The sequence below is a fragment of the Myodes glareolus genome, chromosome 6, assembly GCF_982192425.1.
Source record: "Myodes glareolus chromosome 6, mMyoGla1.1, whole genome shotgun sequence".
In the NCBI taxonomy this organism is placed as follows: Eukaryota; Metazoa; Chordata; class Mammalia; order Rodentia; family Cricetidae; genus Myodes; species Myodes glareolus.
The window spans coordinates 38,830,625-38,856,118 of NC_142031.1; the positions used below are offsets into that span (position 1 = coordinate 38,830,625).

The 25,494-nt window shown below is 41.9% G+C and overlaps 1 protein-coding gene across 2 annotated transcripts in view; it reads left to right on the forward strand.

Moving 5' to 3' along the window:
• The window catches only part of Kcmf1 (potassium channel modulatory factor 1), a 54,554-nt gene that overhangs the window by 17,817 nt on the left and 11,243 nt on the right, over positions 1 to 25,494 (forward strand). For both annotated transcript variants that reach the window (XM_085690684.2, XM_085690685.2), the window contains exons 2-3: positions 11,565 to 11,732; positions 15,673 to 15,812. In XM_085690684.2, the coding sequence (XP_085546810.2) occupies positions 11,565 to 11,732; positions 15,673 to 15,812 (308 nt within the window). The remainder of the gene's footprint in view (positions 1 to 11,564; positions 11,733 to 15,672; positions 15,813 to 25,494) is intronic.

The following is a 25,494-nucleotide window of genomic DNA, read 5'->3' on the forward strand; positions in this document are numbered from 1 at the left end:
GTCCTCGTTGTTCTCTAAATTCTCTGGGATTGTGGTTTGTAGGCTGTTTTTCTTTGCTTTATGTTTAAAAACTACCTATGAGTGAGTACATGTGATAATTGTCTTTCTGTGTCTGGGTTACCTCACTCAAAATAATGTTTTCTAGCTCCCTCCATTTGCCTGCAAAATTCAAGCTGTCGTTATTTTTTTCTGCTGTGTAGTACTCCGTTGTGTAAATGTACCATATTTTTCTTATCTATTCTTCAGTCGAGGGGCATTTAGGTTGTTTCCAGGTTTTCGCTATGACAAACAAAGCTGTTATGAGCATAGTTGAGCACATGTCCATGTGGCACAATTGAGCATCCTTTGGATATATACCCAAAAGTGGTATTACTGGGTCTTAAGGAAGGTTGTTTCCTAATTTTCTGAGAAATCGCCACACTGACATCCAAAGGGTCAGCTTGCATTCCCACCAGCAATGCAGAAGTGTTCCCTTTTCCCCACAACCTCTCCAGCATAAGTTATCATCAGTGTTTCTGATCTTGGCCATTCTTAAAGGTGTAAGACAGAATCTCAGAGTTGTTTTGATTTGCGTTTCTCTGATGACTTAGGGATGTTGAACATTTCTTTTAATGTCTTTCAGCCATCTTAGATTCCTCTGTTGAGAGTTCTCTGTTTAGGTCTGTGCTCCTTTTCTTTTTTATTGGATTATGTGTTCTTTTGGTGTCCAATTTCTTAAGTTCTTTGTATATTTTGGAGATCAGACCTCTGTCTGATGTGGGGTTAGTAAAGATCTTTTCTCATTCTATAGGCTGTCGCTTTGTCTTGTTGACCATGTCCTTTGCTTTACAGAAACTTTTCAGTTTCAGGAAGTCCCATTTATTAATTGTTTCTCTCAGTGTCTGTGCTGCTGGGGTTATATTTAGGAAGTGGTTCCCTGTGCCAACGCGTTCAAGTGTACTTCCCACTTTCTCTTCTATAAGGTTCAGTGTGGCTGGCTTTATGTTGAGGTCTTTGATCCATTTGGACTTGAGTTTTGTGCATAGTGATAGATAAGGATCTATTTTCATTCTTCTACATGTTGATATCCAGTTATGCCAGCACCACTTGTTAAATATGCTTTCTTTTTTCCATTTGATATTTTTTGCTTCCTTGTCAAAGATCAGGTGTTCGAAGATGTGTGGATTGATATCCAGGTCTTCTATTCAGTTCCATTGGTCCTCCTTGTCTGTTCTTATGCCAATACCAGGCTGTTTTCAGTACTGTAGCTCTGTAGGAGAGTTTGAAGTCAGGGATTGTGATACCTCCAGAATTTCTTTTATTGTACAGGATTTTTTTGGCTATCCTGGGTTTTTTGCTTTTCCATATGAGGTTAAGTACTATTCTTTCGAGGTCTGTGAAGAATTTTGCTGGGATTTTGATGAGCATTGCATTGAATCTGTACAAATGACTTTTTAAAAGGAATTCATGGCACTTAATCTAGACTGGAGAGTAACCTCATGTGCATTGTGAAAAGAGAAATAAGGAGGACAGAACACCCCTCAAAGTTCCCTTGCAATCTTGTAAACTACTCCAAACGTCCTGTGTCATTGACTGTGAAAGTAGTGCCAGTGATGATACATACACATTTATGTACGTGTGCACGTGCATACTCACAAAGAAAGCCAGCCTGAGCTAGGATGCCCAGCGTGGTAAGCTGCAGTAGTTAGCAGAATGGAATGTGAAGGGTTCGGATAATGTCTGTTACTGAGTCTAGACTACGTGTTATTTCAGACACGCTCACCAGTGAAAATGCAGCTGCATTTCTGATATGAGTCTGTTCTGTATGCTACACTCCAGTAAACAGTATACTAATACCATGGCCCCAGGATATGGGTGATGCCATCATTTGAGTCCAGATGTGGGTTTCTGTCTTCTTGCTTGTTTCTTGGTGCTGAGGACTGAGGGTACCATGTTCTGGATAAAGTGCTCTACTACTGAGCTCCATCTTCCAACCCTCTGAGTTAAACTGTGAATCTGCTCCTAAGTGGAATTACCACCTCATACGTGACTGACATCTGCCATTTCACTGTCTTCCTAGTGGTTTTCATTTCTGCTCCTTCGGATGGGATCTGATGGTTTCTACCTCCTGCACCATTACTCGACTCTGTTACTCTTTGGGTTTCTGTAGTTCTGAAGAAAGTGTCAAGTCCTACAGGAAATAATTATTCTCAGATGTAAATGCCTACTTTCCTCATACTGAATAGTGACTTCTAGGTGGAGAGCTTCAATTTGGAGTCTTGGCATCCATGTACATTACCTTTTATTGTTTAGTGGTCATATCAAAAACATCAGATTTATTTTTATTTATTGCCTTTGTTTTGTTGAGACGGGGTCTTGGTGTGTATTGCAGGCTGGACCCAAACTTATATGATCCTCCTATCTCAGCCTTCTGGGTACAGGAACTGTAGGCATGCACCACCATGCCTACCTGGGATTCTTGAGTGAAGCCTTTACTCAATTCCCTATCTCTTTCCTGGAAGCTGATAGAATGTTCTTTTATCCACAGAGTTGAGTGTTCAGCAGATGCCCTTCCCTCCCTCCGTTCCCCCTTTCTTTCTTAATATTTATTTTTTAATTCCTGGGTGGTGGTGTAGGTGCTGGTGGAGACCAGAAGAGGACATCAGATTCCCTGGAATTGGAATTACAGGAGGTTGTGAGCTGCCTGAGCTGATGCTGGGAACTGGACCTGGGTCCTCTAGAAGAGCAGCCAGCACTCTAACTGCTGAGCCATCTCTGCAGCTCCAAGGGGCTAGCAGTTTGTGTTCTCTATTCTGGGAAGGTTTCTTGCATTACTCCATTGGTTATTTTCTCTATTCCAGTAGTTTCCACTATTGGAATTCCTGGACTAGACAGTTTTCCCCTTTGGCATTTTTTGTTGTTGTTGTTCATTTTTGTTTTTCAAGACAGGGTTTCTCTCTGTGGTCCTGGCTATCCTAGAACTTGCTCTGGAGAACAGACTGGCCTCGAACTCACAGAGATCCACCTACCTCTGCCTTCTGAATGTTGGGATTAAAGGTGTTGTGTTCTCTCTCCTTCCCTTTTCTCTGTGACTGAGTCCCTATCTTAACTACAGTCACACACCTTATTCCTTTGTCGGTGACACTTTGAGCTCCCTTTATGTTCTTTAGTGAATGAGCTGTTTTCTGCTTAAGTAGAATATAATTTTGGAGAAACAGCTTAGAATCAACTGTCTCAGGAAGTTCTGCCTGTCTCTCCCTTTGATTGGTTGCCCTGATTAGAGTATCACCTCACTATGCCAATGCAGGCATTTTGTTGGGTGTCTCTTAAATTGAGTTGTTTTCTTACGTTTCCTATTTCCAAGACTAGGATTCAGCTTTTTTTCCATTCTCCTAATTCCACTGTCTAATTTTAAAGTCTGTGGCATTTCATTCTCTTTATCCTTGTGAAATTTTTATTCTCCCAATTTCATTACAAAATTTTAAGAGTTTCAAAAAGGAGGAAGATTAAGTTTTTGAGACCATTCTAGATCTTATTTTCACAAAATTGTGGTTCATAGTCTCGGATAACATTGTCCATTATCCTAAGAGTCTGAGGCATAGTCCATTAGTCCTTAAGTGTGTCCACTGACATTGAGGAACTGAATTTAACTTTAAGTAATTGACACCGGGCCTAAGGAATTGGAATCTCAGTTACATCTACAGTAAGGACGTAGATGTAATGTTTCATTCTCCTTGGTTGACCTTTTCACTTTTGTCAGCATGGACTCTTACCTGATGTTGTTCATGCTATTTTTCATTCTGATGCTCCAGTGTCTGGTTTCAGCGTCCTGAAACTTGGCTTATGTAGACTGACTGAACTGATCTGGATCCTGAGTACCAGGACTGTAGACGCCTCCCCCCCCCCCAACATCTTTGACATGTTCCCATCATCATTTTCTGGGTCATTCACTGTAGATGTAGGTGTCTTGGGTTCATGTACTTGCTGTTTCCCAATCCCTGGGATGATTCGTGTCTTCAGGAAGCCCGGGTTCCTCCTTTTGGAGATGCTGTTTTAATGCCAAGAGCTGCAGGGCTTGCCAGGTGTGCTCATTACTAGCTCTCACTAGGCCCACTTAGCTACCAATGGGTTTACCTTGCTATTATTACTTAGGACAGTGTAGAGCAGTGGTCCTCAGCCTTCCTAATGCTTCAGTCCTTTAATACAGTTCCTCATGCTGTGGTGATGCCCCCAACCATAAAAATATTTTCATTGGTACTTCATAACTGTAATTTTGCTACTGTTAGGAACCATGATATAAATATCTGTTTTCTGATTGTGATCTCTGTGAAAGGGTCATTCGATGCTCAAGGGGGTTGGGACCAATAGGTTGAGAGTCTCTGGTATAGAGGTTTCTGTCACTGTGAAAAGGGAAATGTTGGCCTTACTTTTAGGATAAAATGAGTTCAGGGTCCTTCTAGGACACGCACAGTTGGTACTTTACCTTCTGAGATGACTGGTGGAAAGAGTGCTGGGCTCCTCTGCTTCTCACCTCTTCCTGTCTTCTCTCCTCTAGGCCTCCCATTGACAGAATAGAAATGAGAAAGCAGCAGCTTAAGGAGTCTGGATAACTGCACAGGGTTTCCTAGCTTTGGTATCCTAAGCATTCGAGCCTCCACTCAAGGAGAGAAAGGGTGTTTAGTAACAGAATCTGCCAGGTGGCTTTACACCCACCCCATTATGACAATTGTGAATAGCCTTGCCTTGTCGGGTGGTATGGGGGATCCAGAAGGGTGGGGTTGGTGCTGAGAAAACATAGTCCTGGCAGGAGCCTGTACCTGCTTTATGTCAAGTGGCCTTGAGGCAAGATAGAATCCTGCTGTGCCTATGCTGCCCTTCAATGTGGAGAGATTATCCCACTTGGCAATCTTGCCCCATGTGTTGGAATTACAGGTGTATGCCATGACCCACTGCTTGGTTGTCTATCTGTAGTCTTGGCTATCTTAGAACTCACTCGGTAGAGCGCCTAGTCTCAAACTCAAGAGATCCACTTGCCTCTGCTTCCTGAACGCTGGCATGTACCAGAAGTGCCTGGCATTTCATGGTTTGTTTCTTTTTACTTGTAGAAAGTGTAGAAGGTGTAGAAAGAAGATGAGTGAAACAGTTTTGTCATGTTGTGTATATCAGTCGTGCCTAGTACTGTCCAGAGCTGCTATCAGTTCTTTCAGTTAGAACTCAGTGAGGAAACTGGAGCCAACAATAGAATGTCGAAGGATTTCAGATGGGTTAGCCTAGAAGAGGAGAAAGTGGTTGACTTGGTGTGCATGGTGGTTTGTTCTTTAAGGTTTATTTATTTATTATGTATGCAGTGCTCTGTCTGCATGTATGCTGCCAGGCCAGAAGAGGGCACCATATCTCACTGTAGATATGGCTGTGAGCCACCATGTGGATGCTGGGAATTGAACTCAGGACCTCTGGAAGAGCAGGCAGTGTTTTTAATCATTGAGCCATCTCTCCAGCCCACATGGTGGGTTTTATAACTGTTGTATGTGTAGAGAACATGGAGGGAAGGACCTTGGTATCGTGTTTCAGTGTTTTGTGGAGAATGTATTTAGAGACTGCTTCTTTAGAGTCGAGACAGAATGAGGCTGCGTTGAGTAAAATGTCTCCTAACACAGACCTAGGGAAAACATTCTAACACAGTAGAAGGTGCTGTCATTTGCCATTCTTAACCAGGATTGGCCATAAATGCATATGGAGACATTTGAGCTCAAATAGCATTAAAAGAACTGTAACTGGAGGTTTCTCTCCCTCCTGCCAGTTCTTAAATAATCTCTCTGAGGCTTAATTAATATTGATTATAACTGACTGGCCTATTAGCTCAGGCTTATTATTAACTAGCTCTTGCAACTTAAATTAACCCATTTCTATTATTCTATATTTTACCACAGGGCTCGTGGCTTGTTACCTCACATCTTGCTTCCCCTTTAGCTGCTGACATCTCCCTGACTCTGCCTTCTTTTTCCCTATATCTTTGTTTGGATTTCCCACCTATCTATATTCTGTCCTACTATAGGCCATTGGTAATGAAACATATTCACAGCATATAGAGGGACAGCCCATATCATTTCCCCTTTTCTGTTTAAACAAAAAGTCTTATTTGTATTTGACAAAATTAAAGAAAATATTCTATCATATACTCTATCTTTGTGAGTCTAAAATTTTATATCTAGTTTATCATTTATTATAGCTAAGGAAAACTGTAACTATCTGTCTTCAACTCCATCAAAGACCCCAGAAGGATATAATATTGCCTAAGTAAACAGGAAGTACATTGTAAGTAACTTCCAAAACTCTAGAATTGACAGAGATATCTGACTGTCTGGACAGTCACCCAGAGTTAAACAGGTCTTTACAGAATTCTTTATATGTTTGAGAAGACAAAAATTAGAAAGGTTATGTAATTGGAAATTATGTTGCTTGTTATTCTGCAGTGATCTGAAAGGGTGAGGCCAGATGAGAAAGCTCTAGATAAAGAAGATGGCAAAGCTTTGAAAGACTGTAAGACATCAGTTTACAAACAGCTGAGAAAATCCTGCCCTATTTGAACTGACAGAATGTGCTAGCCCGTTTTGATGGTCTCGCCCTGTGAAAAGACATAAGCACCTACCTGGAGGAATTCTTACCTGGGCTGGTGGTACAGATCTTTAATCCCAGCTGTTCCAGAGGCTGAGGCAGGAAGATTGTGAGTTCATGGCCTACCTAGGTCCGAGTGTTTGTACATGATGAACTTTGATCATGTCTACCACCCCCACCGACCTCCCTGCCCCCATCTCTTCCTCTTTTAATGCTGCTTTAGTGAACGGGTTTTCTCAAGAGCAGATGTGATGTAATAGCTCCTCCCAGAGCCAGCCTCAGAGTTTCCCATTTGCTGCAGCTCCCTAATGCATGCACATAAAGGAGGTAATATTTTCAAAAATAGAACCCCTGAAATAGTTTCTCCTGTTGTAAGACATCTGGTTTTTTTTTTTTTATTACAGTTTTTATTTCCTGGAACTAGCTCCTGTAGACCAGGCTGGCCTTGAACTCACAGAGAAACCCTATCTTGAAAAAACAAAAACAAACAGGCAAAAAAAACTTTTGCTGTTCTTCCTAAGAACCTGTTTGATTTTCAGTACCCATGTCAGGGGTCTTACAACCACCTGTTACTCTAACTAACTCCAGGGATCTGGTAAGTTCTGGACATTGGGTGTGCATGCACACACATGTACACATGATTGAAAGTAATAAAATCTTGAAAACCAGGTTGGAGAGATATATCATAGGTTAAGAACATTGATTGCTCTTTCAGAGGTCCTAAGTTCAATTCCCAGCAACTATGTGGTGGCTCACAATCATCTATAATAAGATGCTTGCAGGCAGACAGCACTGCATATATAATAAATAAATGAATAAACAAACAAATAAATAAAATTTTATGGGTCTTAAGCATGAAAATAACTGATCAATTTAAAAAGCACAGTTTTATTTTTTTCTTGTGTCTTTGGGGAGGAGAGGTTGAGACAGTTTCTTTTTAGCTTTTGATTCTGTCCTGGAACTCACTGTGGAGACGAGGCTGGCCTCGAACTTAGAGATTCACCAGCCTCTGCCTCCTGAGTGCTGGGATTAAAGATGTGCGCCACCACCACCTGCTGGCCTCGAATTTGTGATCTTCCCACCTTAGCCTCCTTCAGCAAATCCTGCTGGTGTGCACCACCACAATCGGCGTGTCTTTAATATTTGTATGTGGAATGGTATACATGTGCCCAGAGAGAACAGAAGAGCATTGAATGTCATGGAGCAGGAGCCCCTGGAATTGGTTCAAGGCAGTTAGGTGCCACCTGATGTGGATGCTGGGAAATGAACTTGGTTGCCTAAAGAACAAGAAGTATTTTTAACCATAACTATTTCTCCAGCCTTGTTTCATTTTGTTAAATTACATTTGGGTGGGGGGTGTGTATGGCTAGTGCATGTGTATATGTGTGTGTCCAAGCTCACATTTGTATATGATAGGTGTTGGGGTGCACAGTACCTAGCTCCACAGAGGCAAGACAGATTTCTCTTTCACTGCTGTATCTTTAGTACCTTGAATATATTACATGACATATAAGTCACTGTGGCGGAATACCTGACAGCAGCTTGAGGGGCGTGTGGTAGTTGAGATGAAAATGGCACCGTGGACTCGTGTGCTTGCCTACTTGGCCTCCAGTTGGTGAACTGCTTGGAAGGATTAGGAGGTGTTGCCTTATTGAAAGAGGTACTAAGCAAGCCCCCAGTTTGATGCTTTTGTTTGTAAGTTGCCTTGGATGCTGGGTGGTGGTGGTGCATCTCTGTGGCCCCAACAAATAGGCAGAAGGCAGGTGGATTTCTATGAGTTTTGAAGCCAGCCAAGGCTATACAGAGAAGCCCTGTCTTGCAGGGAGGAGTGGGATGTTGCCTTGGTCATGGTGTCTCTTCACAGCAACAGGACAGTGACTAATTGGTTGTGTTGTTTGAAACACCTGCCAGTAAGGGCTGAGTTACTCCTGCAGCTCCTTGTCTCTCTAGCACTTAACAGAACTTTTTGCTGGTGTAAAATGATAGCTAATGATAGTTTTATTATATTTAGTAACTAATGAGATTAAGCATCTCTTCCTGTAGTAGTTGGCTTTGTTGTTCATTGTAGTGCCTGTTGACAATGGTCCAATTTACTATTGGCTATTGGTTACTTTTAATTGATAGGTAAGAGTTTCTAACATATTCTAAATACCAAACTTTTGTCCGTTACATTGTACATAATGAGTATGGGGCCTTTCATTCACTCTAGAGCATTAGAGCATTAAGAAAAGGGTTGGTTTTAATGTAGTTGAATTCACCTGTTTTTTATTGTTTGGACCATGTGTGGGAGAGATGGAGAATTAGCAGATTATTCCTCCTCCTAGCTCAGGACATTCTCTCTGTGCAGCCCAGCTTGGTGTCCCCTTGCAGTCTTCCTCTCGTGTTTGCCTTCCAGCCTCTGCTCCTATAGTACCTTCTTGGGGGAAGAAAAAAATTTTTTTTCTTTCACAGTAATCTTTAGCCGGGGTACTTAGGTTTTCAGTGCCCTGGTTGCCTGTTCTCCTCCCACCGCTCTGTACTGACCTTGCCTTCATGTTCTTCAATACATGTATTTGTTATTGGACTTTTTGTTCTGTTCCTTGGCCGGATTTGTCTATTTCCCCTCCTTCCTGTGTATTGTGGTTTATGTGTGCTGATGCTTATGCACATGTATGTAGAAACCAGAGGTCAACTTTGGGCAGCCTCTTGTCTCTTCCTCACCTTATTTTTTGAGTCAGGATTCCTCGCTGAACCTGGAGCTTACTGATTGGCTGGCTATCTAGCAAATACCGGGGATTCTGGTACTGAGTATGCACTGCGCACCCAGTTTTTTCCTGGGTCCTCATGCTTACCTTACTTAGGTAAGCCAGCTCCCCGGCACCTAACATTTTTTAAATTGTATTTTATATCCTTTAATGCCTTTGAATACATTTTATTAATTTACTTCATAAAGTGTTTCCTGTCTTTGACTAGATTTATTCATAATCTTCCCCCACCCCAACGGCCTGCTTTTTATTGTGGCCTTGAGTACATTCACATTGTTGTCATGACCATTATCCTTCTCCAGAATTTTCCCATCATCCCAAACTGGAGCTCTACCCAGTAGACATATGTTGTAATAGAGGGCCTGCTTGTTTGTCTCGGTTGCCCAGCTAGCTTAGCCGCGAAATAACCACACAGAAACTGTATTAATTAAAGCACTGCTTGGCCATTAACTCTAACTTCTTATTGGCTAACTCTTACATATTAGTTTAACCCATCTCCATTAATCTTTGTATCACCACGTGTCTGGCTTACTGGCGATTCTAACCAGCGTCCATCTCAAGCAGAGGATCCATGACTTCTCTCTGACTCTGCTTTCTTCCTCCCAGAATTCAGTTCTTTTCTCCACCTGCCTAAGTTCCGCCCTATCAACTAGGCCGAGGCAGTTTCTTTATTCATTAACCAATGAAAGCAACACACAAACAGAAGGAACTCCTACACCAAACATGCACTCCTGGTCCCCCTTTTCTTTAGCCCTTGATAACCAGTATTCTATTTTTTTCTGTGAACTTAACTAATCTAGGTAGAATCATAATTTGCTTTAAAAGAATAGTATGCCTTTCTATTTTGGAGTGAAGAAATATTATCGATATGTTGTCAAACTGCCTTTTCTTTTTTCTTTTTTGGGTTTTTGAGACTGGGTTTGTCTGTGTAGCCCTGGCTGTCCTGGAACTCACTCTATAGACCAGGCTGGCCTCAAACTTGAAGATCCACCTGCCTCTGCCTCCAAGTGCTGGGATGAAGGGCGTGCACCACCACTGCCTGATGCCTTATCTAACTCACTGGCCTAGTACTTCATTTTGAGTTCAGCTATAAGCTTTCTGCACAAACAAGTGTATCATATGTTAAATAAAAGGTATTTTCTTCTATTAAGCCTGCTTGTTGACTTTTCAATTTAAATTTTTAAGAAGTTTGAACTCTAATAATTTGATTCATTCGTAGATCTACTATCTGCCTCTTGAAGTGTCCCGGCTCCCCTGCCCTCCTTTCTCTCTTTAGACAAGGTCTCAATCTGTAGCCTTGGCTGGTCTGGAACTCACTATGTAGACCAGGCTGGTCTCAAACTCAACAGAGATCTGCCTGCCTCTGTTCCCCATGTACCACCTTGTTTACTCTCCCTTTGAGCATATTAAGAATTGTAGTGGCAGCTGGGAGGAGGTGGCACATGCCTTAATCCCAGTACCTGGGAGACTGAGGATCATGAATTCAAGGCGAGCTTAGACTACACAGTGAGACATTATCTGAAAACCAAAAACTGAAGAATTAATAGTTAAGTGTTTGATAATGTTTCTGCTATGAACTTACAGTATAGTAATGGTATTTCTTTGTGTGTATTATTATTTAAAATGTACTTAGTCCTTGGGATTTTATACCTGCCAGGTGTTTGGTGGCATTTCTGAGCCATTTGGCAAAAACTGGGCTGTGACCCTGTAGAAGGAGTGTTTTGTACTTACTCCTTTTCTGGGGCCATACGATACTTTTTAAGAGGGACTTTTACATTTCTTGAAATTTTTTTTTTTTATTTGTTATGTGTACAGTGTTCTGCCTGCATGTATGCCTGCAGGCCAGAAGAGGGCACCAGATCTCATTACAGATGGTTGTGAGCCACCATGTGGTTGCTGGGTATTGAACTCAGGACCTCTGGAAGAGCAGTCAGTGCTCTTAACCTCTGAGCCATCTCTCCAGCCCCCTTTCTTGAAATATTTGAAGCTTCCTTCCAGACAGTATCTCCATGTAGCCCTGCCTGACCTAAACTCCCTCTTGACAAAGCCATCTTTCAGTGTACTGCCCTCCCCCGTCCTTGCTTCTGAGTGCTGCCACCACAGACGGCTGGCGGCTGTCTTCCTAGGACTGTAAGCTGACCTGAGTGAGGCCGTTCCCGCGCCGCTGGTCCTGCTGTTTCACTGTATTCTAGCTGCTAACTGGAGGTGCTGCTTCTTGTTTTATAGGTGTCAGCTGTGATGCATGTTTAAAAGGAAACTTTCGAGGTCGCAGATACAAGTGTTTAATTTGCTACGATTACGATCTTTGTGCATCTTGTTATGAAAGCGGGGCAACAACAACAAGGCATACAACTGACCACCCGATGCAGTGCATATTAACAAGGGTAGATTTTGGTAAGTTCATAATGAAAATTTTAATTATCCTCTAAGGGTTTTGTATGGATATGAAAAAGCAAAACAACCTAAAACTATCCCCATTAGCAAATCCAAGGGTTCAGGTCCATTCAAAATAAAATCATCTTTTCTATGTCTTTCTGTCTCTTAGTTCCAGTTTGCTTAAGAATCCCTTTGAAAAATTGCACAACTGGTGAGGAATGAGATAGAGTAGTGCCTCTAGAAACAAGCCGTGAAATCAGGCTGACTGCTGTGGCTGATGGCATGCAAGTGCCTTTGAGAGCGCGCTGTCTGTCAGGAGGAAAAGCTGTCTGCTTCACACTGTAATTCCTGAGTGAGCCAGCACGCTTGTATAGCTGTCTTTTTGATAGAGCTTCCTGAAGGGCATGAAGTGCTGTCTCAAGTGGTTTTCGTCTGTAGGCCTCTAAAGCTAATGATCTAAGCATTTTTTCTAATATTTATTAGATATGTGTATATTATATATGTTAGATGTATGTTGTGTGTGTATGTATTTGATACATGTTCTTTATCAGATGGATGATTTGGGAAAGCTTAATCCCGTTCTTTTGTTTTCTCGCTTTCTAGATGCTATATTTTAAAGTCAGAAGTTTTTTTACAGTGCCTAGTTCTTTTTACTTGCTCTGTTCTTCTGTGTCATACAAAGGTCACTGGAATATATGTCTTCTAAGGGTTCCAATTGTGTCGGCATTTAGCTCTTTTGTGCACTTAAAATTGGTACTTTTTCCTTTTTTGAGATGGGGTCTCACTTATAGTTGGATTGGCCTCAGCTCACTGAGATCCTCCTGCCTCTCTCTCCCAAGTGCTGGGATTAGAATTAGGTTTTGAACTTGGAGTTGAGAGTCTGCTTCATTTTATATGGGGTATCAGATTTTTCTGGGGTCGTAGAACTATCCATTATTTATGAATTAGCTGTTCAGAATAAGTTGACCATAGCAAGGGTTTATGTTTGACTCACTTGTATGTTTGTATTTATTTTTTTTATTTATTGGTTTTTCAAGACAGGGTTTCTCTGTAGCCTGACCGTTTAGGAACTTACTCCGTAGACCAGACTGGCCTCAAACTTGAGATTTGCCTGCCTCTGCCTCTCAAGTGCTGGCATTAAAGGAGTGTGCCTCTATCACCTGGCTTGAATTTAGTCTTTTCAATTGATCTCTGCTCATGATAGTTCTGTGATGTTTGCATTTCCAAAGCTTTGTCGAAAGTTTTGAAATTTCTGAGACTTTCAGTTTTCTATTCAGACTTGTTCTGAACATTCTGAGTTTTTCTGAGTTTTAGGAACACTATTCAACTTTTTTCAAAGAAACCAACTGGATTTTGATAGTGGTTATGTTGAGCTTATAGATTTGTCCAAAGAGTATTGTTATTTTTTTTACTAAATATGATCTGTGAACATAAAATATCTTTAGGGTTTTCATATCTTTCTATAGTTATTAGAATACATTACATTTCTTTCATTAAATATACCTCTAAGTATTCTTTGACTCAAATCAAATTGATTTTATCTTTGAATTATTCATTGTAAGTGCTATAGAAAAACAGTTTTTATATATAAATTGTGTAGCTTGCTACATTGCTTGATTGACTTATATTAATTTAAGATTAGTTCTAGGGACTGGAGAGATGTCTCAGCGGTTAATAGCCCTGGCTGCTCTTCCAGAGCTCCTGAGTTTAATTCTCAGCAACCACATGGTGGCTAACAACCATCTGTAGTGGGATTTGATGCCCTCTTCTGTCAAAAAGGTATACCTGCAGATAGAGCACTCATACATACAAAATGAATAAATCTTAAAAAAAAAAGATTAGTTCTGGCCCAGTGGATTATTAGGATCCTATTTTGTTTTTTCTTCCTTTCCATTGTATACCTTTCATTTACTGAAATTCGATCCTTAAGAGAAATACTGAACAGAAGTAGCAAGATTGGAGATGTTGTCCTATTCGTCATCTCAGGAAAAGGCGGTTAGTGTTTGTTTGCTTGGAGTCTTGTTTTGCTACTGGATGTTTGTTTTTGGGCCAGGGTCTTGCTATTCAAACTTAAGCTGTCTGGATTTGCTTTGTGCCCTGGACTGACCTTGAATTCAGCTTCCCCTGCCTCTGTCTCCCAGAGGCTGAGATTTCAGGCACACGGTACCCTCCTTGGCTTTTTTTCTTTGTAATTCTCCACTACCACAAATCTACCTTGTAAGTCTTATGCAGACGTAAACACACATGCATACACACACATACATATATGAGTGCTATTTTTAGGATAGTTTACATTTCTCTTAGTTAATATTTTTCCCCACCCCTCTTTATTTTGGGCAGGATCTTGCTATTAGCCCAGAGTGGCTTTGAGCTTTAACTTCCTTCCTTCCTTCTCTGTGGTTCTAGGTTAGAATCAGTTGTGAGCCACCATGCCCAGCTCTTCATTCTCTCTTCTCACAGAAGTGAACTTACACTCTTAAAATGGGCTTTTCCCCCCAGGTTAAATCTTTGTAGTAAAGTAATATAACCTACTGAAGATAACTGATTTTTTTCTTTTGTTACCTGTGGAGAACAGACTTACTGCTTGATAGATACAGTGACACTTGTAGATTTTTTTCCCCACGGACTCTCTGGTTCATTCTTCAGAGAACTGTTTGGACAGTGAATTGTGCATATTCAAGTTGGCATCCACTAAGAACTGGATGCCTAGGGATGTTTTCTGCTCTGAGAACGCCATATTCTGTAAACCAATAGTTGCAGCTAACAGTTTGTCTATTTATTGGTCATGGTCATCTTTTCTTTCCTGAGTTCTTGCATCCTTGTGTATGGTTTGCCTTTCTGATTCTTCTGATATTAGTGTTACAACGGTGTATAAAGAAATGAGGAAACCAGATGGTGGTGGCGCACACCTTTAATTCCAGCACTCGGGAGGCAGAGGTAGATGGATCTCTGTGAGTTCAAGGCCAGTCTGGTCTACAAAGTGAGGGCCAGGACAGCTAGGACTTTTAGACAGAGAAACCCTGTCTCAAAAAACCAAATATATTTGGACTCTGCAGCTTCAGATGTAGTGTGTATAGAGGGCAAGATGCGGTCAGCTTTCCATCACTGTAATAGATTACCATTTCCGTTGAGGTTTTAGTCTGGTTGTTAGACTGTATGGCTTTGGGAGATGGTAGCTTAGTCTGTTTTAGCTGGAACAGCTGGCAGAGATGATCTCATGAGAGGTGAAATAACAGAAAGGGGACTAGGGTCCCAGTATTCTCTTTAAGAGCACATTCCCAGTGATTTTACATTTTTTTTTTTAAATGGCCTGTCTCTTTAAGGTTCTGCCGCTTCCCCAGGAGTACCACAGGCTAGGGATCAAACCCTCATCCATGGCTTTGGGGGAACACTTGAAACTGTAGGTGAGAGGGAAATTTGTTTGCTCCATTTCCTCTTACTTGATTTGAGACACGATTTTGGAAGTGTGCTGAGTCCCACATGGAAATAAAGGTTTTATAAATGTTAACAGTTATTGAAACCAGGCTTCCAACTGTAATCTTACACTTCTAAATTTTTTAAGCTCCTCATCTCTACTCTTTTAATCCCAGCAGAAGCAGGCAGATTGGTCAATTCCAGGCCAACCAAGATTACACCATGAGATCCTGCCTCAATTAATTTTAGCTGGGCAGGGGTGGTGCATGCATTAAATCTTGGGAGGCAGAGGCAGGAGGATCTCTGTGAGTTCAAGGCCAGCCTGGTCTACAGAATGAATTCTTGGACAGGCTCCAAAGCTACAGAGAAACTCTGCCTTGAAAAACCAAAAATTAATTAACTTTTAAAGAGTAAACAAAACCTCACCTAACGAGAGAGTAGGGCTATTGGTATTTCAGACCATGCCTTTCCTTCGCACTGTCATATTTCTATATTTGAGAAGAAGCATGGGTATTTCTCAATTCAATTCCATTTTGTTTTTCAGATTTGTACTATGGTGGGGAAGCTTTCTCTGTAGAGCAGCCACAGTCTTTTACTTGTCCCTATTGTGGAAAAATGGGCTACACGGAAACATCTCTTCAAGAACATGTTACTTCTGAACATGCAGAAACATCAACAGAAGTGGTAGGTGACACACTTGCGTGTTATTCTGCACTGCTAAACTAGGCCCTGTCGTCCACCTCTTAGGATGATGAACTTCTAGTACAATAATAACAGTTGCCTTCAGGAGCCCTAGGATGCTGCATTTCTTCAAGGTAATGCAGGGATGCCTCATCACCGGCAGCAGGTGAAGGCTGAAAGGACCCAGCCAGCTGTTTGTAAAATGGTCTTGTTAGTGCTGTGTGCTTAATTGTTCTTGCATAAGGAATTTTTCTCAGGGAAACTGTAAATCTTTGGTTGTCCTCCCCTGCAGTCCCAGGCTGCACCACTGGCCTTCCTTAGTTCTCATCAGCTCACATCTCTTGCGTCCAGCTTAAAACTCAGTGGTTCCTCGTTCTTCCTTCCTGGTTTTTCCCCCAGTGACTAAAAGCAAAAAGGCCTAGGATAAAATATGAAGTCTTAACTTGAAAATTTTCTAGACTTTTTTTAACCTCACATCTGAGTCATTAAGCTTCTAACTTTAATAAGCAATGGTAAATATACCCAAGAGTCTCAGCGGGAACAAGTTTCATTCAAGACACTGCTTTACAAGGAAGACAGATGAAGGGAGGTTAGAGAATGGCGCAAGAGGAAGGGAAGGGATGTGATACCATACGGCAGGAGTGATCTAAGAGCAGACCAAAGCAAGTCTGTGTGCAGCCGGAGCTCCTGATTTTGGAGAACTTACGTACACATCAAATACTAATTCTCTAGATGTCCTCACAACAGATAAAGTTCAGAGAAATGAAGTAGTACACTCAAGGGCATGCAAGTATTTAAACTTGGCCAGAGGCTTCTGCAGGCTGACCTTCCCATGGATACTGCCAGTTTGTGCTTCAAATTTCCATGAGATTTGGAGTTCAATTAACCTCATCTGAGAGTACACCAAGGGGAACCCAGAGCGGTATAACCACATTGTTTGTTCTGGTTGGTTCTTTTCTTGCCAGATAACTTTGCTTCCTCTTTTGTCATCCTAGGCACAGCAGAGAGAGTCCTGACTCAGTCTGTCCCCATCCTAACTGCTGTGAAAAATTTGTGGTGGTTTTCTGTTTTACTGTTGAGTTTGGGTCTTTTTAACTAGATGCACTGAATTCCTTATGGAAAACTAGACATCCCAAAAGTTTTTTTCAAGGCAGCAGGCTCTAGTGTTCTTTCATTATTCAATGGGCAATTTAACTACACAGTTTTCCACATGGAGAATCGGATAATCCAGGGGAGAAGCAAGTCCTTCCCATAAATGAAAACTCAAGGTGAGCAGCCTTGTCTGTCAGTTCTTTGAAAAGAAGCCATTCCGAGTCGTTTCCCTCCTCGGTTCTGATTCAGTTCTGATTCACTGCCCTTCCACTGTGGTCTGCCCTTCCACAGGTTTAATCAGTCGTTGACCTACGCTAAACTCCCAAGTGTTCAGTGCGTAGCCCCAGGCAGTCCTCACCATTCTAGTTTTTCACACTTGTTTTATGGACTGTATTTGAAAGCTCTCTCCTTCCTTAGCCCTCCTTAGTTTTTGCATGAATATCAAATTTCACTGCCATAGCCAATAAAATAAAAAATGGCAAGCAGACAGGACTTTTGCTGTGAAGATGCGGGCTCGTGACTTTGGGTCACTCTTGTGTGGCCTGTAGACCAGTGCCTCTCTCCACACGTGTGGCTTTTATTGCTCTATTGTATTAGCTGTAAATGAATGCGCACATCACCTCTTAGCCCACGGTGTTTTGTTGTGGTAAACCAAACCTTTTGTTTTAATGTTTATTGATGGATTTTAGGGGAAGGGTAGGCGTTGGTTCCCTCCATTGTTTGTGCTCTGAGTACTGAATTGAGCTCAGGTCTTCAGGCTTGGCAGAAAGTGCCTTGACTCACTGAGCCCTAAACCAGATTATTTTTAAAGTGAATCACGAATTTCAAGAGGAAATCCTTTCATTTTGATAGATAGTGTTAGTGTTTTCTTTTTCTAAATGCCCAGTTCATTATTTTACTTTTATTACAGAATTAACTACGTGTGTCCTCTAGGCCAATTCATACTTTACTATAGGACTTAAAAACCGTGCTTTCGAATAATCAACATCTCTTTGGAATATTGTGGCGCAAGAGGCTCTGTCATTGTAAGCACTTTCTTCGGTAGATGCTCACAGAGAGTTGAAGTGGCTGGTGAGAGAGTCTACTGAAGCCAGAATTGGAAGTAGTTTTGTAGTCCTTTATTCTTTTTATTCTGACTTTTTTCCCTCCAGTCTGGGACTCTATGTTAAAAAAAAACAACTATAGCCCTTTGCCTTCTTAAGATTCATTTTAAGATCATTCAAGAAAGCTTACTTTTGAGTGTACCGAGAACCCTTTAAAACCAAGTCCGTGGCTTGGGGTATGGCTCTGTGGTCAGATACTTGCTTAGTACGGAAGAGACGCTGGGTGCAACCTCCAGCAGTACAAGAAGAAAAGAAGAAACAACAGGAAACTAGCCCCTGACCTAGATCGTCCAGAAAAGGAGTTACTGGCTTTAACTAAAGGGATGATATAGTTTGGGCATGTATTTGTCAGCCTTAGTAATCTTTAGGTAAACACCAAATATTAGAAATTATGTGATTTTGAAATTAGCCCTCATTTTTAAATGGTTTATTAACACATTAATTATACATAATAGTGGGTTCATTGTATAATGCATTTTGATCTTATTTCCCCTTATCCTGTTCTATCCCATACCCCTTCCCTTCAACTAGCACTGTTCTTATTAATTACTATTTTTAAATAGTAATTTAAAAATTAAAGTTCTTTAAAGGAACATGGTAAGGATTGTTTGTAGAAGTGTGGCACCTTACCAATGCTGCACTGTAGAAGAAAGTGTCTCGCCCCCCCACCCATCATTAACTGCCTTCTGTGGCAGAGTGTTGACAGACCCAAACTTTTTGGTTTTTCGAGACAGGGTTTCTCAGTACTAGCCTCACAAGTTCCTGAGGAATGCTGACTTTTATCTAACTGCCAGAAATCGTCCTGTAGTCCAGGTTGAGTTCATTTCTGAGTACTTGGACTGCCTTTGGAGTTTGGAAAATTGGAATTCCCTTTGAATCTGACAGTGGCCTGTGTTGCGTTTCTATTTTTCTCTATTATCCATAGACAGTGCTAGTATTTAAATTTGGTGAACACATCTATCTCCATGAGTGTTTGCCATGCCCACAGAGAAAACAAAATCCTTTCTTCTAGCCTCTGTGGACTACAAGGCCTGGTCATCGTGCTTGACAGCAGTGTCTGCAGAGCCCAGAAGAGACCGTTGAGGTTGAAGGGGCATAGACATTACAGGGAGTTGTGAACCACCCAATTTGGGTGCTGGCAACTGAACTTAAGCCTTCTAGAAGAGCAGTACATACCCTTAACTGCTGAGCCACTTCTCCAGTTCTGGATCTTTACATATTTTAAAATATTTATTTTGAGTTCTCATAATCCAAAATCAGATAATGGGACTTTTTTTTTTAAAGAGAAATTTAGCTATTAGTATTCAGTAGACGATTTTTCGAATTGCCACCATGGAAGGAAATTGGGTTTGGGATGGCTCAAGGGGTAAGGTGAATGCCACCTGAGTTTGACCCCTAGGCCCCTAGCTAGTGGGAAAGGGGGAAAAGAACACACAGAAGTTGTCCTGTGGAAGTAGCACACGTGCATAGATACACAATAAATAATTTGTAAAAAAAAAACAAAACCTCATTTTGTATTAAGGGAGATTAAAAAGCTTGCAGAAAGATGGGAGTTATTTTAAAGCTGAGTGGTTATTGCTGCTGTTGCTTTTGTTTGTTTTTATTTAAAGATTTGATCTCAATCTGTAGATCAGACTGGCTTTGAACTCAGAGATCCGCCTGCCCCTACCTTCCTCCCGAGTGCTGGGATTAAAGGTGTGCGCTGCCACCACCCGGCGCCCCTTTGTCTTAATTTCGCATCAAACCCTTTATTTATTCCTCCAGTGAACACCCTTTTAAAAAAGCATCCCAAGGCCGGGCGTGGTGGTATACTTAATCCCAGCACTTGGGGAGGCAGGGCAGGCATATCTGTCAGAGAGAACCTGCCTGATCTACAGAGTGAGTTCCAGGACAACCAGGGCTACCCTGGCTTCAAAAGAAAAAAGAAAAAAACATTTCAGACTTGATTAACATCATAATTAGCCTACTCAAAATAACAGAAAATGAATTTTCAGGATGCTGTACTGAAAGTAGAGAGACATGAGGGGGCCAGAGCTGAGAACAGCAAGTATGGGAGCCTGAACTACTTGAAGCTGAGCGTTGCCTGCAGAAGAGGAAAGGTGCTTGAGGCTGAGATGGAAGGATCAGCTTCTTCGCCGGCCTGAGCTACATAGTGAGGTCCTCGCTCAGATAATTATATACAACCTTTTTCAGTTGTTTGTTTTGTTTTTAAGACAGTCTTCATATAGCCAAGACTGGCCTTGAACTTCTGATTCTCCCGCACAACCTCTCGATTGCTAGGGATTGCAAGTGACTACCAGCAAAGCTTGTTTACAAAATAATGATAGAAAAAACATTGCCTAGATAATTCCTCGGGCTATTATCATCACCATTAAATACAAGGCAAAATATTCATAGCTTCTGGATGTCTTTTTAAGCAGTATTGGTGGGGAGTTGTTTTGAGGCAGGTGGGTTGGCCTAAAACTCATCCACCTGCCTTTACCTCCCATGTGCTACAATGAAAAGTCTGTACCATGATGCCTGGCTTAAGCATTATTTTTTTTTTTTTTATTTTTCGAGACAGGGTTTCTCTGTAGTTTTTGGTGCCTGTCCTGGAACTAGCTCTTGTAGACCAGGCTGGCCTCGAACTCACAGGGATTCGCCTGCCTCTGCCTCCTGAGTGCTGGGATTAAAGGCGTGCGCCACCACCGCCCGGCTTAAGTATTATATTTAATGTATGTAAGTGTTCACTTGCTGAGGTTAGAGTACTCTTGAGTTAAGTATAATGACTCTTCATGATCATGATAACAGATTTAAAACCTAGCTTCAGTGCACATAGATGTCATAGTGTGTGGGACTCACTGCGTGATGAGCTCTCCAGTCAGCATGGACTGTGAAGGTACCTACATGTACATACACACAAATAATAACTTCTAAAAAAAGACAGTAGGGTGGAGAGAGAGGTGATGGCTCAGCGCTTAAGAGCACTGTCAACTCTTCCAGAGGACCCAGGTTCGATTCCCAGCATGCACACGGCAGTTCAGAGCTATCTGTAACTCCAGTTCCAGGGGATCTGACACCTTCACACCAATGCACATAAAATAAATTGAAATAAATTATATTTTAAAAAACACAATAAAGAACACACACATTACTTTAGCCCTGTTGTCTCCAGGGACTGCCTGTTTTGAATTAGCTCTCCTCAAGCACAAACTTGGCTTAGTTGACCTGTTGAGAGGGCAGTGAAAGAAGTAGTCAAGGGGAGCTTTTGAGTTAGGGGAGGCTTTGAAAATATGATGTGGTTTTGAAAAGAGTTGGAAGCAGACAGAATAATTCAGGCAAAACCAAGATGCACTGTTGAGAAGAAAATAGCAAACAGTGATACATCGCACTGGGAAATAGAATTGGATCCTACAATGCAACCAGATAGCAGTGAACCTTCACAGCCAGGAAGCTGTCCCCCTGGTTTTATGGGGACATTTCAGTTCCTCTACAGAAAAATGACATCTTCTCATTTTCATGCCACTGTGTTTGTGCTGAGAAACAAAAGGTGTAGGCACTGTCTGTGTTTCCAGTGTGATGTTTGCCAGGGGATGGGTGTCCCAGAGAGTAATGGAAGAAAATAAATGATGTCGAGAAATGGTGCTCTTTTGAACATTCTCAGGAGGAAAAAGTTTTCCATGGCTCAGAATTTAATCAAATTTCAGAGTTGATATATGAAGTTCAGTTCAGGAATCTTCTCAAGAAATGCCCATTGCTGGAGCAGTTATTGGCACGTGGTGTCTGCGACTGGGTATGACTAAGTGGCTCCCATGTACCAAGTCACCACAAACAAAAAGGAAGCAGTAGTGTTTCCAAGGATTCCAGTCCAGGGGCCATTTTCAAGTAGTCTGTCAGAGAATGGTAAGAGGGTGCCTTCTTGCGAGGTAAAGAACCTGCCCAGCTCCCAGAGTGTGCTTGATCTCCCTATCCTGCTGCAGCCTGCTTCAGAGGAAGCCATACTTACGCTGGGTCACATAGACAGTTTAAAAATGTTTAGTATTTCTGTGTGTGTGTGTGTGTGTGAGAGAGAGAGAGAGAGAGAGAGAGAGAGAGAGAGAGAGAGAGAGAGAGAGAGAGGGAGGGAGGGAGGGAGAGAGAGAGATGCGGAGAGAGGCGTGTGCGCACAGTGTGTTGTATGGAGGTCAGAACAGCTTTGATGTGTGATGCGGAGAGGGGCGTGTGCGCACAGTATGTTGTGTGGAAGTCAGAGGACAGCTTTGGAGTTGTTCTCTCATTTCACATTTCATTCTGGGGATCCAGCTCAGGTTGCCAGTCTTGTACAACAAACACTTTACTCACTGAGCTATCTCACCAGCCCCAGATAGGCAATATTTTTTAATAGATTTTTCTGTAGCCACAAATGAGTAAAATGAATAAGAAATTTCTTTCCTTCCTTCTGTTTGCTTGGTTTGGTTTTGGTTTTTCAAGACAGGATTTCTCCATATAACAGCCCTGACTGTCCTGGAATTCACTCTATAGACTAGGCTGGCCTACAGAGGTCCACCTTTCTATAAACTCTTCCCCCCTCCCCCTGTGCTGGGACTAAATGTGTGTACTACTATGCATTTGAAGAAATTTCTTATGAAGGCTGAGAGGAAGTACATTATATTTTTTTGAGAATAAGTTTTTGCTACCTCAAACTCATAGGTAAGTCGCCAGTGAGCCCAGAAATTCAGTTTTCTCCACCTCCCAGTACTAGAATTAGAAGCGTGCGCCCACCATGGGCTCTTGGGATTAAACTCAGATCCTGTAATTGGAAAACAGGCACTTTACTGACTTGAGCTGTCTTCTCAGGTCCCTACACTACCTACTTTTTCCAGTGGGCAGAGAGCCTGTGTCGGGGAAAGGCAACTCCTCCATTCAGTAGTGGCATACTATCTGCATGTGGAGTGATGACTTTTAAACTACATTGGTAACAGCATGTGTTGAGATGTGCACCAATTACTTGGTGATAATCATGCCAGAGACCATGTAGAAACAGCAGTCTTTGTGTGAGGCCTTACTTCATTTGGTAAAGGCTCTCAAGAGGGCGCAGATAAAAAGCAGGATGGACAAGAGGGTGACAAGCTGAACCAGAAGAGAATAACCCTAACAGTAGCAGAGACTGAAAGAATAGGAAGGATGTTTGAGATGAGAGTGGTTTGGATTATATCAAGAACGTTTGGCTTTTTCCAAGAGCTAGAAGCTTTAAATACCACAGTTTTGTTTGAGCTGTTATTTGCCAAACTTACCCAACCATAAGACCTGGGGGTTCTTGTTCAGAAATACAGGTCGACATCTTCCCAGTCTTAGGTGCCTAGGAGAAAAGCATTTCCAGCAAGAACTCCAGGTGATTTATGTTCTTAGCCAAATTTAGGAAACACCAATTTAAGCCAATTCAGTAAGTCTTATTGTTGACAAGTTGTTACAATTTTAAACTAATGTGTTATGGAATTTTCATGTATGAATAATAGAAAATACTATGCTATGTGGCAATGGGAGTATGATAAATATGCATGTTGACAGGCTGTCACATTTTAGAATGAATGGCTTATCCTTTGTGTAGAATTTCCCCATATTGTGAATGAATTAAATTTCATAATGGAGAAGACCCATTCAAAACTAGCAGTGTTTATGCTCCTGACAGCCACCTCTGGCTCCCTCCTCCAACCCCACCCCATTCCACCACCTTTCTCTTTCTCTCACCCTATTTTTGCTTGCATTTTCCTTTCTTCCTCTTATTTTTTCCTTTACGCCTCAGAAAGTGCAGGTCTGCATGACCCTAAGGCCTCAGGCATGCTTAGAGTTTGCTAAGTGTAAAGTGCACAGCAGAGCAGATGGCCAGGCCGCTGTTCCCATTAGCTCCGAAGCTTGATTTTCCTTTCCAGTTCTCACTTGTGTTAACTTGCAGTGGCCCGAACTTGACAACATTTCCTACTTGGTTCTAAATCTGATCTTATGTACCAACTTCCAAGCCAAATAACCCTTCCTAGTAAAGGCCTCATCCTCAGTAACTCCTTACCCCAGTCTTTAAATTAGATGTTTTCAGGTACTTCTCCATAAGTACCTTTACCCTAGGGGCTCAGTATCGTAGCTGCAATAAACCCAAAGAGTTTGAGCATAAAATAAATACACAGTTGTGGGGATCATGGTTTTCTTTGTTTTGCATCCCTATCCCAAAGGTGCTTTCTAGTTTGTAGATTGTCTAACTGTGCACTCTTAGTGTAGTCAGTATTTCCTGCCCGTTCTCTCCCCCTTGTGGGAATATACATTTCCAGAGGAGACTTCTACCTAACAATAAATACTTAAATATGCTTTAAAGTCCTAAAGCTTCTCCAACTGTCTTAGTGTAGTTCATGTCATGGATTTTATCCAAGGCTAATAAAGTTGTACCTAATTCTGCTGCTAAATGAAGTTTCAAATCTCTGCTTGTTTAATCTTTAAACAACTGGAATGTGTTGGGGCTGGAAAAGTGGCTCAACGCTTGAGTTCTTGCTGCTCTTCCAGAGACCCTAGGTTCGTTCCCAGCACCCACATGGCAATTCAGAACCATCTCTAAATCCAGGTTCAGGATCTGATGTCCTCTTCTGGCCTCTGCAAGAACCCACACAAGCAGGGCAGGCACACATACACACATATGCGCGTGCAGTAGAAAATAAATGTTAAAAACCATACGTAGACTAGGATTCTTGCTTTAAAAAGCACAAACCATTATAAACTTTGAAAAAGTTTATGATCTCAGAGTGAAGCAATTCAGAAAGCAAAGACTTGAACTTGCAGTAACTCTAAAGTTCAAGGCCAGCCAGGGTACGTAGAAGATCTAAGACTAGCTAGGCGAGTCAGAAGCACTGGGAAAGCTGAGGGAGCAGATCCCTGCCAGGACTATCGGAATACGGGATGGCACCAAGGGACCGAATTTCTGCTGAAGACCTCACAGTTCGTAGACTTGAGAGCAGATGCCACAGCTTTTCTCTTCAAGAGAAAAGTCCTCTGTAAAAAGGACTCAGAGCCTACTGGCTTCTCTTACTTGCCCTTGGGCGCATTCCATCCTGGTCTTTCTAATCTCTTTGCAGGCCTTCTGCTTCCTGCCTCCTTGTTTTCTCTTGTGAGCATCTTTAGATTTTCTTAGTTACTTTTCAGGCTCAAATAGTAACCAGGACAGCCTGCTGGGCATTAGAGACTGGCTATCAAAGTCGGACAGACTGGGCTTTTGTTCTAGTCACAGAAGGAGGGAGTTGTATTTGCTTGGCTCTAGACTATCTGCTCCATGTCCCAGCATAGACTTCTCACACACTGTAAGCAGGCTGCACAGTCACCGAGGGCACGTGTGCTGGTGAGGTGATGGGTGCACCGCTAGAGAAGCACACACCTCGCTTCCATCTCTATCAGGCCTTCTTTCGTGCCTCTTGTTAAGACTTGGAAACTTCTCCTACTTCAGGGATCAGAACAGCTTAAATTAGACCATCATCTGGAAGACAGCAGCCTCTCCT